A 15,418-nucleotide genomic window follows, 5' to 3' on the forward strand; every position below is an offset into this window, starting at 1 on the left:
TCTGGTGACTCCGGCTCCTTGTCTCCTCAGGAGATTCCTTGGGGAAGCACACCGGGATGAAGTTCACCACCAAAGACTTGGACAACGATCACTCGGAGAACAACTGTGCCAGCTTCTACCACGGGGCCTGGTGGTACCGCAACTGCCACACCTCCAACCTGAACGGGCAGTACCTCCGCGGGCATCACGCCTCCTATGCCGATGGCATTGAGTGGTCCTCCTGGACAGGGTGGCAGTACTCCCTCAAATTCACAGAGATGAAGATCCGTCCCCACAGGGAGGACAAGTGACCGGCTCTTCTTCCAAGGACTTTTTGTTCTGTTTTTTACTGGGGGGAGGGGGAGAGGTTTGGATTTACCCCATTTATTTTTAGCAACCAGAACTTTCCAACACTGGTGAATGCCAATGCACATGAGAGGTGGAGAAGGTGATGGGACCTTCCATGGTCAATGACTCCATCCTGTGGCTCCATCAACTTCTGTGTACCCACTACTTCCCCATCATCCTCGGTGCAGTGTTTTCTAAATATTGTCAGTAGTCTGGGTGACTCCTTGTGTGTGGCATCTCCTCTATTGTGGATCCTGGTGGCATCTCCTGCCACGTCCCTCATCACCGCTGCACTAAGCATCTCCTGCCATTGTCTTGGCTTCTTACACACAAAATATGTTTCTGGAGCCCAAGATCGGGATGTTTGAACCGGACTTTAAGAGTCCAAAACTGAGTGGATCCAGCCTAGACTTTGAATACTTGAGATCCAATCATTTCTAAGTTTACAAAAAGTTGACCAAGTTTTAAGAACTTCTTCCCAGGACCTGGAGGTGGAGTCCTGCCACGTGCTGCAGATTTCTGGTGTGGAGACGTGTGGTAGACCTTCCGTAACCTGCGAGAGGCGCTAATCCTCATCCTCAGTTTAAAGCTGCTGTAGTTGTTCCTGGAGCCAGGACATTGGGAGATGGAGGTGGATGGCGGCTCAGTTACCAAAGACAAGACTGGATTTACAGGACCGTGTGCTACCACCTCCTTCACCTCACTACCCCCATCTCAAAGACACCCTCCATGCCCTTTCATCTTCTCACTGCCACCTCCGTGCCCCTTCATCGTCTCTCTGCTCCCTCCACGCCCCTTCATCGTCTCTCTGCTCCCTCCACGCCCCTTCATCGTCTCTCTGCCCCCTCCACGCCCCTTCATCGTCTCTCTGCCCCCTCCACGCCCCTTCATCGTCTCTCTGCCCCCTCCACGCCCCTTCATCGTCTCGCTGCCCCCTCCACGCCCCTTCATCGTCTCGCTGCCCCCTCCACGCCCCTTCATCGTCTCGCTGCCCCATCCATCGCCTCGCTGCCCCCTCCGTGCCCCTTCATCGTCTCGATGCCCCCTCCATGCCCCTTCATTGTCTCGATGCCCCCTCCGTGCCCCTTCATCGTCTCGATGCCCCCTCCATGCCCTTTCATCATCTCATTGCCCCCTCCGTGCCCCTTCATCGTTTCACTGCCCCCTCCGTGCCCCTTCATCGTCTCTCTGCCCCCTCCATCGCCTCGCTGCCCCCTCCGCGCCCCTTCATCGTCTCTCTGCCCCCTCCATCGCCTCGCTGCCCCCTCCGTGCCCCTTCATCGTCTCTCTGCCCCCTCCATCGCCTCGCTGCCCCCTCCGCGCCCCTTCATCGTCTCGATGCCCCCTCCGTGCCCCTTCATCGTCTGGATGCCCCCTCCGTGCCCCTTCATCGTCTGGATGCCCCCTCCGTGCCCCTTCATCGTCTCGATGCCCCCTCCACGCCCCTTCATTGTCTCGCTGCCCCCTCCACGCCCCTTCATCTCCAGATAATTACTGAAAGATAAAAGAAGTGACATAAACAACCTCAGCATCATGGGTAGCTGCTCCTCCAGGAGAAGGTTGTTGGATTTTCGGGACATCCATAAACCTGCGGGGGTCCGCTCAGGAGTCTGGATAATGGAGGGGATTGGCGGCGCAATCAGTCGTCACCTGCGAGATTGTAAACAAGGAACCCGGGAAGATATAACCTGAGAGTAATGGAGCGCAGCCGCGGCCGCCTGGTTAAACCCAAAGAGCTGCATTAACCGGATCCTCATTAAGACCCCGTCCTGCGGAGCAGCGCTCCCCCTCCCCCGCCTGACAAGGAAAATAATTTGCTTTTAATGTCTTGGTTAAACGAGCATGAAGATGTCTCCTTAAGATGTACGAGGAGACATCACTCAGCGGGAGAACCTGAGATGGAGGGACAAGGGGGGACCTAAAAATACAGGAGGGGGAGGCTACATCAGGACCCAGATGGAAGGAGCGAGACAGATGGAGGAGAGACAAACACCGAGCAAGACGTAACGGGGAAGAGACACCCACATGGGAGGAGGATGAGAGCGCTGATGTACAAAGCAAGGGATGGATGGAGAGACAGTCGGAGGGATGGATAGAGACAGTCGGAGGAGGAGGGATGGAGAGAGAGACAGTCGGAGGAGGAGGGATGGAGAGAGAGACAGTCGGAGGAGGAGGGATGGAGAGACAGTCAGAGGAGGGTTGGAGAGACAGGAGGAGGAGGGATGGAGAGACAGGAGGAGGGTTGGAGAGACAGGAGGAGGAGGGATGGAGAGACAGGAGGAGGAGGAGGGATGGAGAGACAGGAGGAGGGATGGAGAGACAGTCAGAGCAGGAGGGATGGAGAGACAGTCAGAGGAGGGTTGGAGAGACAGGAGGAGGAGGGATGGAGAGACAGTCGGAGGAGGAGGGATGGAGAGACAGTCGGAGGAGGAGGGATGGAGAGACAGTCGGAGGAGGAGGGATGGAGAGACAGTCGGAGGAGGAGGGATGGAGAGACAGTCGGAGGAGGAGGGATGGAGAGACAGTCGGAGGAGGAGGGATGGAGAGACAGTCAGAGGAGGGATGGAGAGACACCGTGTTTAGAAATGATCTTGTGGGAGACGGAGGGGGAGGAAATGTCTTCTGGAAAATCTGCCTAAGATTTCCCACTTACTGCAGTTCATATTTATCCATAATACTATAGATAGAAGAGGGGGGTGTGAGTGCCCCCTGTTATCACTGCAGCCATCCCTTCCCTCTTCCCATAATCCCTTCTGTCTGTATCAGAACAACCAATGTGTCTGAGGTCACACCACCTGCGCTCGTACAGAGACGTCCCACGTGTTTCACCGCATGGTGTCATGACCAGGGCTGTGGTGCAGATGTGCTGTGGGGAAGAGGTGCTGCGGAGCTCATGTGCTGCGGGGAAGAGGTGCTGCAGAGCTCATGTGCTGTGGGGAAGAGGTGCTGCAGAGCTCATGTGGTGCATGGACGAGGTGCTCTACTGCCGATCTGCTGTGGGGACGAGGTGCTGCAGAGCTCATGTGCAGGGACGAGGTGCTGCGGGGAATAGGTGCTGCAGAGCTCATGTGCTGCGGGGAAGAGGTGCTGCAGAGCTCATGTGGTGCACGGACGAGGTGCTGTGGAGCTCATGTGCTGCGGGGAAGAGGTGCTGCGGAGCTCATGTGCTGCGGGGAAGAGGTGCTGCGGAGCTCATGTGCTGCGGGGATAGGTGGGCCAGAGAGGAGTATCCTCTAGTGTCAGCCACAAGATATAAGATGCATATAATAGTGGACCTCACCCTCAGCCCCGGCATTGTGTGATAGGAAGATAAGGAAACCACGTAATTTATTGGCCACGTCCTTATCCTCGGAGATGAATCCATTCACCGATTTCACTTGTTCTATTACATAAATTCTATCGATGTTCTTCATGTGAAAATCCTCTTCAGCTCTAGAAGATAATCCCTGTGTATTGGGAGGAGACCCCTCCGGACCACTGTGTATTGGGAGGAGACCCCTCCGGACCCCTGTGTATTGGGAGGAGACCCCTCCGGACCCCTGTGTATTGGGAGGAGACCCCTCCGGACCCCTGTGTATTGGGAGGAGACCCCTCCGGACCCCTGTGTATTGGGAGGAGACCCCTCCGGACCCCTGTGTATTGGGCGGAGACCCCTCCGGACCCCTGTGTATTGGGCGGAGACCCCTCCGGACCCCTGTGTATTGGGAGGAGACGTCTCCGGACCCCTGTGTATTGGGAGGAGGCCCCTCCGGACCCCTGTGTATTGGGAGGAGACCCCTCCGGACCCCTGTGTATTGGGAGGAGACCCCTCCGGACCCCTGTGTATTGGGAGGAGACCCATCCGGACCCCTGTGTATTGGGAGGAGACCCCTCCGGACCCCTGTGTATTGGGAGGAGACCCCTCCGGACCCCTGTGTATTGGGAGGAGACGTCTCCGGACCCCTGTGTATTGGGAGGAGGCCCCTCCGGACCCCTGTGTATTGGGAGGAGACCCCTCCGGACCCCTGTGTATTGGGAGGAGACGTCTCCGGACCCCTGCCCCAAGATAAAGACCCCACAACACCAGAGTAGACGACTCTCCCGACAGCTCAACAACCTCAAGACTGGAGATGACCGTCCACCATCAGGCGACTTCAGACATCAACCTGGAAACAAGAAGAAGCCGAATGGAGAGAGAGACAGTGGATAAGGATATAAGATATGGACCAGCATCTCCTCATCCCCGTATATCTATAGAAGCGCCATGTATACGTCTCCATTCACACCTCGTAGATACATTCCCCAGTAGTCGCACTGTCTATACCCTGGGGCAGGAGGACTTTATATACTGTTTATGTAGCAATTGTCTCCTACAGCGTGAAGATCATGAGAGGTTCCAGGTCCGATCTCCTATAATAGCGCAGCGGGTGACCCGAGGACATGACGAGCGCAGTGAAGCCCCATTACTGCACCCAGTTCTCTCATGACCCCAGCATGACGCACCGCAATGTGGCCATCACCAGTAACTGCGGGGACGTCCTACATGTGACACGACCTCTGATGGATGTAACGGAGGAATATTCTATGGATAAGGTGGAGCAGCGGCTGCAGACACAGCTCTCTGCATTACTGCCCCATTTAGATTCGCAATAAAGCACAAAGAAATTGCTTGATATGGGGGGGGGGGGGGCATTTCTTGCATACAATCGGTTGCCAGACCTGGAATTGGGGGGACACTTGGTGTCTCCTGGAGGGGCCGCGTCTTCTCGCATGGAGCAGTTACTTTCCCTCGTACAGTGATGCGTCAGCTTCTCCGGGCGGAGCGGGTGCCGTGAATATGGTGGCAAATAAATGAAATGTGAGGTTTCCGTTTCTGATGTTTTTTTTTATTGATACAGTTTCAATGTTTTGAGAATTTCTCTAATTAGATCAAAAGAAAAAGATTTTGTGCAAATTAAAGGTAAAGTTGACAAAAAAAACAACAATGTCTTGCTCCTTTGTTCTGGGTAAATTCTTCTGGTTATTTCAATGACTATCCCTAAAACTGAGCACCTCAATGGTAACCAGACCCCCATGTGACCGACGGCTCCACCGCCAGGTACAGGAGCCGCCCGGACCCCCGTGTGACCAACAGCTCCACCGCCAGGTACAGGAGCCGCCCGGACCCCCGTGTGACCAACAGCTCCACCGCCAGGTACAGGAGCCGCCCGGACCCCCGTGTGACCAACAGCTCCACCGCCAGGTACAGGAGCTGCCCAGACCCCGGTGTTACCAACAGCTCCACCGCCAGGTACAGGAGCCGCCCGGATCCCCGTGTGACCGACAGCTCCACCGCCAGGTACAGGAGCCGCCCGGACCCCCGTGTGACCAACAGCTCCACCGCCAGGTACAGGAGCCGCCCGGACCCCCGTGTGACCAACAGCTCCACCGCCAGGTACAGGAGCCGCCCGGATCCCCGTGTGACCGACAGCTCCACCGCCAGGTACAGGAGCCGCCCGGACCCCCGTGTGACCAACAGCTCCACCGCCAGGTACAGGAGCCGCCCGGACCCCCGTGTGACTAACAGCTCCACCGCCAGGTACAGGAGCCGCCCGGACCCCCGTGTGACCAACAGCTCCACCGCCAGGTACAGGAGCCGCCCGGACCCCCGTGTGACCAACAGCTCCACCGCCAGGTACAGGAGCCGCCCGGACCCCCGTGTGACCAACAGCTCCACCGCCAGGTACAGGAGCCGCCCGGACCCCCGTGTGACCAACAGCTCCACCGCCAGGTACAGGAGCTGCCCAGACCCCGGTGTTACCAACAGCTCCACCGCCAGGTACAGGAGCCGCCCGGACCCCCGTGTGACCAACAGCTCCACCGCCAGGTACAGGAGCTGCCCAGACCCCGGTGTTACCAACAGCTCCACCGCCAGGTACAGAAGCCGCTCGGACCCCCGTGTGACCAACAGGTCCACCGCCAGGTACAGGAGCCGCCCGGACCCCGTGTGACCAACAGCTCCACCGCCAGGTACAGGAGCCGCCCGGACCCCCGTGTGACCGACAGCTCCACCGCCAGGTACAGGAGCCGCCCAGACCCCGGTGTGACCGACAGCTCCACCGCCAGGTACAGGAGCCGCCCAGACCCCGGTGTTACCAACATCTCCACCGCCAGGTACAGGAGCCGCCCGGACCCCCGTGTGACCAACAGCTCCACCGCCAGGTACAGGAGCCGCCCGGACCCCCGTGTGACCGACAGCTCCACCGCCAGGTACAGGAGCCGCCCAGACCCCGGTGTGACCGACAGCTCCACCGCCATGTACAGGAGCCGCCCGGACCCCCGTGTGACCGACAGCTCCACCGCCAGGTACAGGAGCCGCCCAGACCCCGGTGTGACCGACAGCTCCACCGCCAGGTACAGGAGCCGCCCGGACCCCCGTGTGACCGACAGCTCCACCGCCAGGTACAGGAGCCGCCCAGACCCCGGTGTGACCGACAGCTCCACCGCCAGGTACAGGAGCCGCCCAGACCCCGGTGTGACCGACAGCTCCACCGCCATGTACAGGAGCCGCCCGGACCCCCGTGTGACCGACAGCTCCACCGCCAGGTACAGGAGCCGCCCGGACCCCCGTGTGACCAACAGCTCCACCGCCAGGTACAGGAGCCGCCCGGACCCCCGTGTGACCAACAGCTCCACCGCCAGGTACAGGAGCCGCCCAGACCCCGGTGTGACCGACAGCTCCACCGCTAGGTACAGGAGCCGCCCGGACCCCTGTGTGACCAACAGCAATACACAAGTATGGTGAAATATATTGTGAAAGACCTTGATGACTTCATAAAGAGGGCGGAACGTCGCTTTTTTATTATGATGGAAAAAACAAATACTTTTTAAAGGAGTTCTGCTTCACTTCTAGATTTTATTGTGAAATACCAGTTTTCTTGCCAGCCACCAGATTGGTCCCTGCAGCTCTGGATGTGACTGGAGTATAAGACATAGGGGGCCACATATAATAGTGCAGGCAGGTGAATGAGCAGAGACAGGATTATCACTATGTACAGTAACACCCGCGCTCCCACTGGTAATGAGGGCGTCATCTGGTGGGGGTGAAGCACCAAGAACATCGCCCGCTCCCATCTGGAGAGGATTAAGCTGCCAACTCCAAGAATCCTCTTCAGAAAAACTTAAGAGGCCGACAAAAGGCTCCGAGACTCTCATCCTACAGGAGAGATCCTCAACAAGACACTTACACAGCTCCAAGACAGCAACACAGAGCGAGAAATACTGACAGCACCATGAAGAGAACCGACATAATACCGCACAGCGGAGACCCCACACATCACAGCAATTACAGAGAAAACAACATAAACCAGACTATTATAATACTGCCCCCTATGTACAAGAATATAACTACTATAATACTGCCCCCTATGTACAGGGATATAACTACTATAATACTGCCCCCTATGTACAGGAATATAACTACTATAATACTGCCCCCTATGTACAGGAATATAACTACTATAATACTGCCCCCTATGTACAGGAATATAACTACTATACTACTGCCCCCTATGTACAGGAATATAACTACTATAATACTGCCCCCTATGTACAGGAATATAACTACTGTAATACTGCCCCCTATGTACAGGAATATAACTACTATAATACTGCCCCCTATGTACAGGAATATAACTACTATAATACTGCCCCCTATGTACAGGGATATAACTACTATAATACTGCCCCCTATGTACAGGAATATAACTACTATAATGCTGCCCCCTATGTACAGGAATATAACTACTATAATACTGCCCCCTATGTACAGGAATATAACTACTATAATACTGCCCCTATGTACAAGAATATAACTACTATAATACTGCCCCCTATGTACAAGAATATAACTACTATAATACTGCCCCTATGTACAAGAATATAACTACTATAATACTGCCCCCTATGTACAGGAATATAACTACTATAATACTGCCCCCTATGTACAGGAATATAGCTACTATAATACTTCCCCCTATGTACAGGAATATAACTACTATAATACTGCTCCCTATGTACAGGAATATAACTACTATAATACTGCCCCCTATGTACAGGAATATAACTACTATAATACTACCCCTATGTACAGGAATATAACTACTATAATACTGCCCCCTATGTACAGGAATATAACTACTATAATACTGCCCCCTATGTACAGGAATATAACTACTATAATACTGCCCCCTATTTACAGGAATATAACTACTATAATACTGCCCCTATGTACAGGAATATAACTACTATAATACTGCCCCCTATGTACAGGAATATAACTACTATAATACTGCCCCCAATGTACAAGAATATAACTCCTATAATACTGCCCCCTATGTACAGGAATATAACTACTATAATACCGCCCCCTATGTACAGGAATATAACTACTATAATACTGCCCCCTATGTACAGGAATATAACTACTATAATACCGCCCCCTATGTACAGGAATATAACTACTATAATACTGCCCCTATGTACAAGAATATAACTACTATAATACTGCCCCCTATGTACAAGAATATAACTACTATAATACTGCCCCCTATGTACAAGAATATAACTACTATAATACTGCCCCCTATGTACAGGAATATAACTACTATAATACTGCCTCCTATGTACAGGAATATAACTACTATAATACCGCTCCCTATGTACAAGAATATAACTACTATAATACCGCCCCCTATGTACAGGAGTATAACTCCTATAATACTGCCCCCTATGTACAGGAATATAACTACTATAATACCGCCCCCTATGTACAGGAATATAACTACTATAATACTGCCCCTATGTACAGGAATATAACTACTATAATACTGCCCCCTATGTACAGGAATATAACTACTATAATACTGCCCCTATGTACAAGAATATAACTACTATAATACTGCCCCCTATGTCCAGGAATATAACTACTATAATACTGCCCCCTATGTGCAGGAATATAACTACTATAATACTGCTCCCCTATGTACAGGAATATAACTACTATAATACTGCCTCCTATGTACAGGAATATAACTACTATAATACTGCCCCCTATGTACAGGAATATAACTACTATAATACTGCCCCCTATGTACAGGAATATAACTACTATAATACTGCCCCCTATGTACAAGAATATAACTACTATAATACTGCCCCCTATGTACAGGAATATAACTACTATAATACTGCCCCCTATGTACAAGAATATAACTACTATAATACTGCCCCCTATGTACAGGAATATAACTACTATAATACTGCCCCCTATGTACAGGAATATAACTACTATAATACTGCCCCCTATGTACAGGAATATAACTACTATAATACTGCCCCCTATGTCCAGGAATATAACTACTATAATACTGCTCTCTATGTACAGGAATATAACTACTATAATACTGCCCCCTATGTCCAGGAATATAACTACTATAATACTGCTCTCTATGTACAGGAATATAACTACTATAATACTGCCCCCTATGTCCAGGAATATAACTACTATAATACTGCTCTCTATGTACAGGAATATAACTACTATAATACTGCTTCCTATGTACAGGAATATAACTACTATAATACCGCCCCCTATGTACAGGAATATAACTACTATAATACTGCCCCCTATGTACAGGAATATAACTACTATAATACTGCCCCCTATGTACAGGAATATAACTACTATAATACTGCCCCCTATGTACAAGAATATAACTACTATAATACTGCTCCCTATGTACAGGAATATAACTACTATAATACTGCTCCCTATGTACAGGAATATAACTACTATAATACTGCCCCTATGTACAGGAATATAACTACTATAATACTGCCCCCTATGTACAGGATTATAACTACTATAATACTGCCCCTATGTACAGGAATATAACTACTATAATACTGCCCCCTATGTACAAGAATATAACTACTACAATACTGCCCCCTATGTACAGGAATATAACTACTATAATACTGCCCCTATGTACAAGAATATAACTACTATAATACTGCTCCCTATGTACAAGAATATAACTACTATAATACTGCCCCCTATGTACAAGAATATAACTACTATAATACTGCCCCCTATGTACAGGAATATAACTACTATAATCCTGCCCCCTATGTACAAGAATATAACTACTATAATACTGCCCCCTATGTACAAGAATATAACTACTACAATACTGCCCCCTATGTACAAGAATATAACTACTATAATACTGCCCCCTATGTACAAGAATATAACTACTACAATACTGCCCCCTATGTACAGGAATATAACTACTATAATACTGCCCCCTATGTACAGGAATATAACTACTATAATACTGCCCCCTATGCACAAGAATATAACTACTATAATACTGCCCCTATGTACAAGAATATAACTACTATAACACTGCCCCCTATGTACAAGAATATAACTACTATAATACTGCCCCCTATGTACAAAACTTGTCCCAGGACTTATGGTCTCAGCTCTGGGCAGCACTGCACCCTAAAAACACCACAGTCACTTACAGTATAATGTCACAGGGGTAAAACCTTCTGCTAATTTACAGCAACATCATCTTATTAATTTATGTTTGTTTCCAATCATTAATATCTAGCAAAGACGAACCCCCATTAATGTACCCTGCACCCCGTCATATAAGTAGCAGAGCCGCCCCCCCAGTAATCCCTATGTGCCCCCAGTAATATGTGGCTCAGCAGCCGCCGGTTATGAATATTCTGTCCAGCAACTTCTATTATCATACGGTCCAGGAGCCAATTCTCCCCCCCCCCCCCCCAATGATATACTGTCCAGGATTACCCCCCCCCCCCCCCCCCAATAATATACTGTCCAGGATTACCCCCCCCCCCCCAATGATATACTGTCCATGATTACCCCCCCCCCCCAATGATATACTGTCCAGGATTACCCCCCCCCCCCCCAATAATATACTGTCCAGGATTACCCCCCCAATAATATACTGTCCAGGATTACCCCCCCCCCCCCCAAATGATATACTGTCCAGGATTACCCCCCCAATAATATACTGTCCATGATTACCCCCCCCCCCAATGATATACTGTCCAGGATTACCCCCCCCCCCCCCAATAATATACTGTCCAGGATTACCCCCCCCCCCCCCAATGATATACTGTCCAGGAATACCCCCCCCCCCCCCAATGATATACTGTCCAGGAATATAATAACAATGTCCTCACAGTAGCCAATATAATAACAATGTCCTCACAGTAGCCAATATAATAACAATGTCCTCACAGTAGCCAATATGATAACCATGTCCTCACAGTAGCCAATATGATAACCATGTCCTCACAGTAGCCAATATGATAACAATGTCCTCACAGTAGCCAATATGATAACAATGTCCTCACAGTAGCCAATATGATAACAATGTCCTCACAGTAGCCAATATGATAACAATGTCCTCACAGTAGCCAATATGATAACAATGTCCTCACAGTAGCCAATATAACAACAATGGCCTCACAGTAGCCAATATAACAACAATGATCTCACAGTAGCCAATATAACAACAATGTCCTCACAATAGCCAATATAATAACAATGTCCTCACAGTAGCCAATATAACAACAATGGCCTCACAGTAGCCAATATGATAACCATGTCCTCACAGTAGCCAATATGATAACAATGTCCTCACAGTAGCCAATATAACAACAATGGCCTCACAGTAGCCAATATAATAACAATGTCCTCACAGTAGCCAATATGAAAACAATGTCCTCACAGTAGCCAATATAACAACAATGTCCTCACAATAGCCAATATAATAACAATGTCCTCACAGTAGCCAATATGATAACAATGTCCTCACAGTAGCCAATATGATAACCATGTCCTCACAGTAGCCAATTTAACAACAATGTCCTCACAGTAGCCAATATAATAACAATGTCCTCACAGTAGCCAATATGATAACAATGTCCTCACAGTAGCCAATATGATAACCATGTCCTCACAATAGCCAATATAACAACAATGTCCTCACAGTAGCCAATATGATAACCATGTCCTCACAGTAGCCAATATGATAACAATGTCCTCACAGTAGCCAATATAATAACAATGGCCTCACAGTAGCCAATATGAAAACAATGTCCTCACAGTAGCCAATATAACAACAATGGCCTCACAGTAGCCAATATGATAACCATGTCCTCACAGTAGCCAATATAACAACAATGTCCTCACAGTAGCCAATATAACAACAATGTCCTCACAATAGCCAATATAATAACAATGTCCTCACAGTAGCCAATATGATAACCATGTCCTCACAGTAGCCAATATAACAACAATGTCCTCACAATAGCCAATATAATAACAATGTCCTCACAGTAGCCAATATGATAACAATGTCCTCACAGTAGCCAATATAACAACAATGTCCTCACAGTAGCCAATATAATAACAATGTCCGCACAGTAGCCAATATAATAACAATGTCCTCACAGTAGCCAATATGATAACAATGTCCTCACAGTAGCTAATATGATAACCATGTCCTCACAGTAGCCAATTTAACAACAATGTCCTCACAGTAGCCAATATAATAACAATGTCCTCACAGTAGCCAATATGATAACAATGTCCTCACAGTAGCCAATATGATAACCATGTCCTCACAATAGCCAATATAACAACAATGTCCTCACAGTAGCCAATATGATAACAATGGCCTCACAGTAGCCAATATAACAACAATGTCCTCACAATAGCCAATATAACAACAATGTCCTCACAATAGCCAATATAATAACAATGTCCTCACAGTAGCCAATATAACAACAATGTCCTCACAGTAGCCAATATAATAACAATGTCCTCACAGTAGCCAATATAGGAACAATGTCCTCACAGTAGCCAATATGATAACCATGTCCTCACAGTAGCCAATATAACAACAATGTCCTCACAGTAGCCAATATAATAACAATGTCCGCACAGTAGCCAATATAATAACAATGTCCTCACAGTAGCCAATATAATAACAATGTCCTCACAGTAGCCAATATGATAACAATGGCCTCACAGTAGCCAATATAATAACAATGTCCTCACACTAGCCAATATGATAACAATGGCCTCACAGTAGCCAATATAATAACAATGGCCTCACAGTAGCCAATATAATAACAATGTCCTCACAGTAGCCAATATGATAACAATGTCCTCACAGTAGCCAATATAATAACAATGTCCTCACAGTAGCCAATATAATAACAATGTCCTCACAGTAGCCAATATAATAACAATGTCCTCACAGTAGCCAATATGATAACAATGTCCTCACAGTAGCCAATATAATAACAATGTCCTCACAGTAGCCAATATAATAACAATGGCCTCACAGTAGCCAATATGAAAACAATGTCCTCACAGTAGCCAATATAACAACAATGTCCTCACAATAGCCAATATAATAACAATGTCCTCACAGTAGCCAATATAATAACAATGTCCTCACAATAGCCAATATAACAACAATGGCCTCACAGTAGCCAATATGATAACCATGTCCTCACAGTAGCCAATATAACAACAATGTCCTCACAGTAGCCAATATAACAACAATGTCCTCACAATAGCCAATATAATAACAATGTCCTCACAGTAGCCAATATAACAACAATGGCCTCACAGTAGCCAATATGATAACCATGTCCTCACAGTAGCCAATATGATAACAATGTCCTCACAGTAGCCAATATAACAACAATGTCCTCACAGTAGCCAATATAATAACAATGTCCTCACAGTAGCCAATATAATAACAATGGCCTCACAGTAGCCAATATGAAAACAATGTCCTCACAGTAGCCAATATAATAACAATGTCCTCACAGTAGCCAATATAATAACAATGGCCTCACAGTAGCCAATATGAAAACAATGTCCTCACAGTAGCCAATATAACAACAATGTCCTCACAGTAGCCAATATAACAACAATGGCCTCACAGTAGCCAATATAATAACAATGGCCTCACAGTAGCCAATATAACAACAATGGCCTCACAGTAGCCAATATGATAACCATGTCCTCACAGTAGCCAATATAACAACAATGTCCTCACAGTAGCCAATATAATAACAATGTCCTCACAGTAGCCAATATGATAACAATGTCCTCACAGTAGCCAATATGATAACCATGTCCTCACAATAGCCAATATAACAACAATGTCCTCACAGTAGCCAATATGATAACAATGTCCTCACAGTAGCGAATATGATAACCATGTCCTCACAGTAGCCAATATAACAACAATGTCCTCACAGTAGCCAATATAATAACAATGTCCGCACAGTAGCCAATATATTAACAATGTCCTCACAGTAGCCAATATAATAACAATGTCCTCACAGTAGCCAATATGATAACAATGGCCTCACAGTAGCCAATATAATAACAATGTCCTCACAGTAGCCAATATGATAACAATGGCCTCACAGTAGCCAATATAATAACAATGGCCTCACAGTAGCCAATATAATAACAATGTCCTCACAGTAGCCAATATGATAACAATGTCCTCACAGTAGCCAATATAATAACAATGTCCTCACAGTAGCCAATATAATAACAATGTCCTCACAGTAGCCAATATAGGAACAATGTCCTCACAGTAGCCAATATAATAACAATGTCCTCACAGTAGCCAATATAATAACAATGTCCTCACAGTAGCCAATATAATAACAATGGCCTCACAGTAGCCAATATGATAACAATGTCCTACCAGTAGCCAATATAATAACAATGTCCTCACAGTAGCCAATATAACAACAATGGCCTCACAGTAGCCAATATGATAACCATGTCCTCACAGTAGCCAATATAACAACAATGTCCTCACAGTAGCCAATATAATAACAATGTCCTCACAGTAGCCAATATAATAACAATGTCCTCACAGTAGCCAATATAACAACAATGGCCTCACAGTAGCCAATATGATAACCATGTCCTCACAGTAGCCAATATGATAACAATGTCCTCACAGTAGCCAATATAACAACAATGTCC

The 15,418-nt window shown here is 47.7% G+C and overlaps 1 protein-coding gene across 3 annotated transcripts in view; it reads left to right on the forward strand.

Moving 5' to 3' along the window:
• Positions 1–5,279, forward strand: part of FIBCD1 (fibrinogen C domain containing 1) — a 106,829-nt gene extending 101,550 nt beyond the window's left edge. For all 3 annotated transcript variants that reach the window (XM_072125648.1, XM_072125646.1, XM_072125647.1), the window contains exon 8: positions 31–5,279. In XM_072125648.1, coding sequence (XP_071981749.1) covers positions 31–290 — 260 coding nt within the window. In that variant the 3' untranslated portion in view covers positions 291–5,279. The remainder of the gene's footprint in view (positions 1–30) is intronic.
• Positions 5,280–15,418: the final 10,139 nt, after the last annotated feature.

The sequence above is a fragment of the Engystomops pustulosus genome, chromosome 9 (assembly GCF_040894005.1).
Source record: "Engystomops pustulosus chromosome 9, aEngPut4.maternal, whole genome shotgun sequence".
Classification (NCBI taxonomy): domain Eukaryota; kingdom Metazoa; phylum Chordata; class Amphibia; order Anura; family Leptodactylidae; genus Engystomops; species Engystomops pustulosus.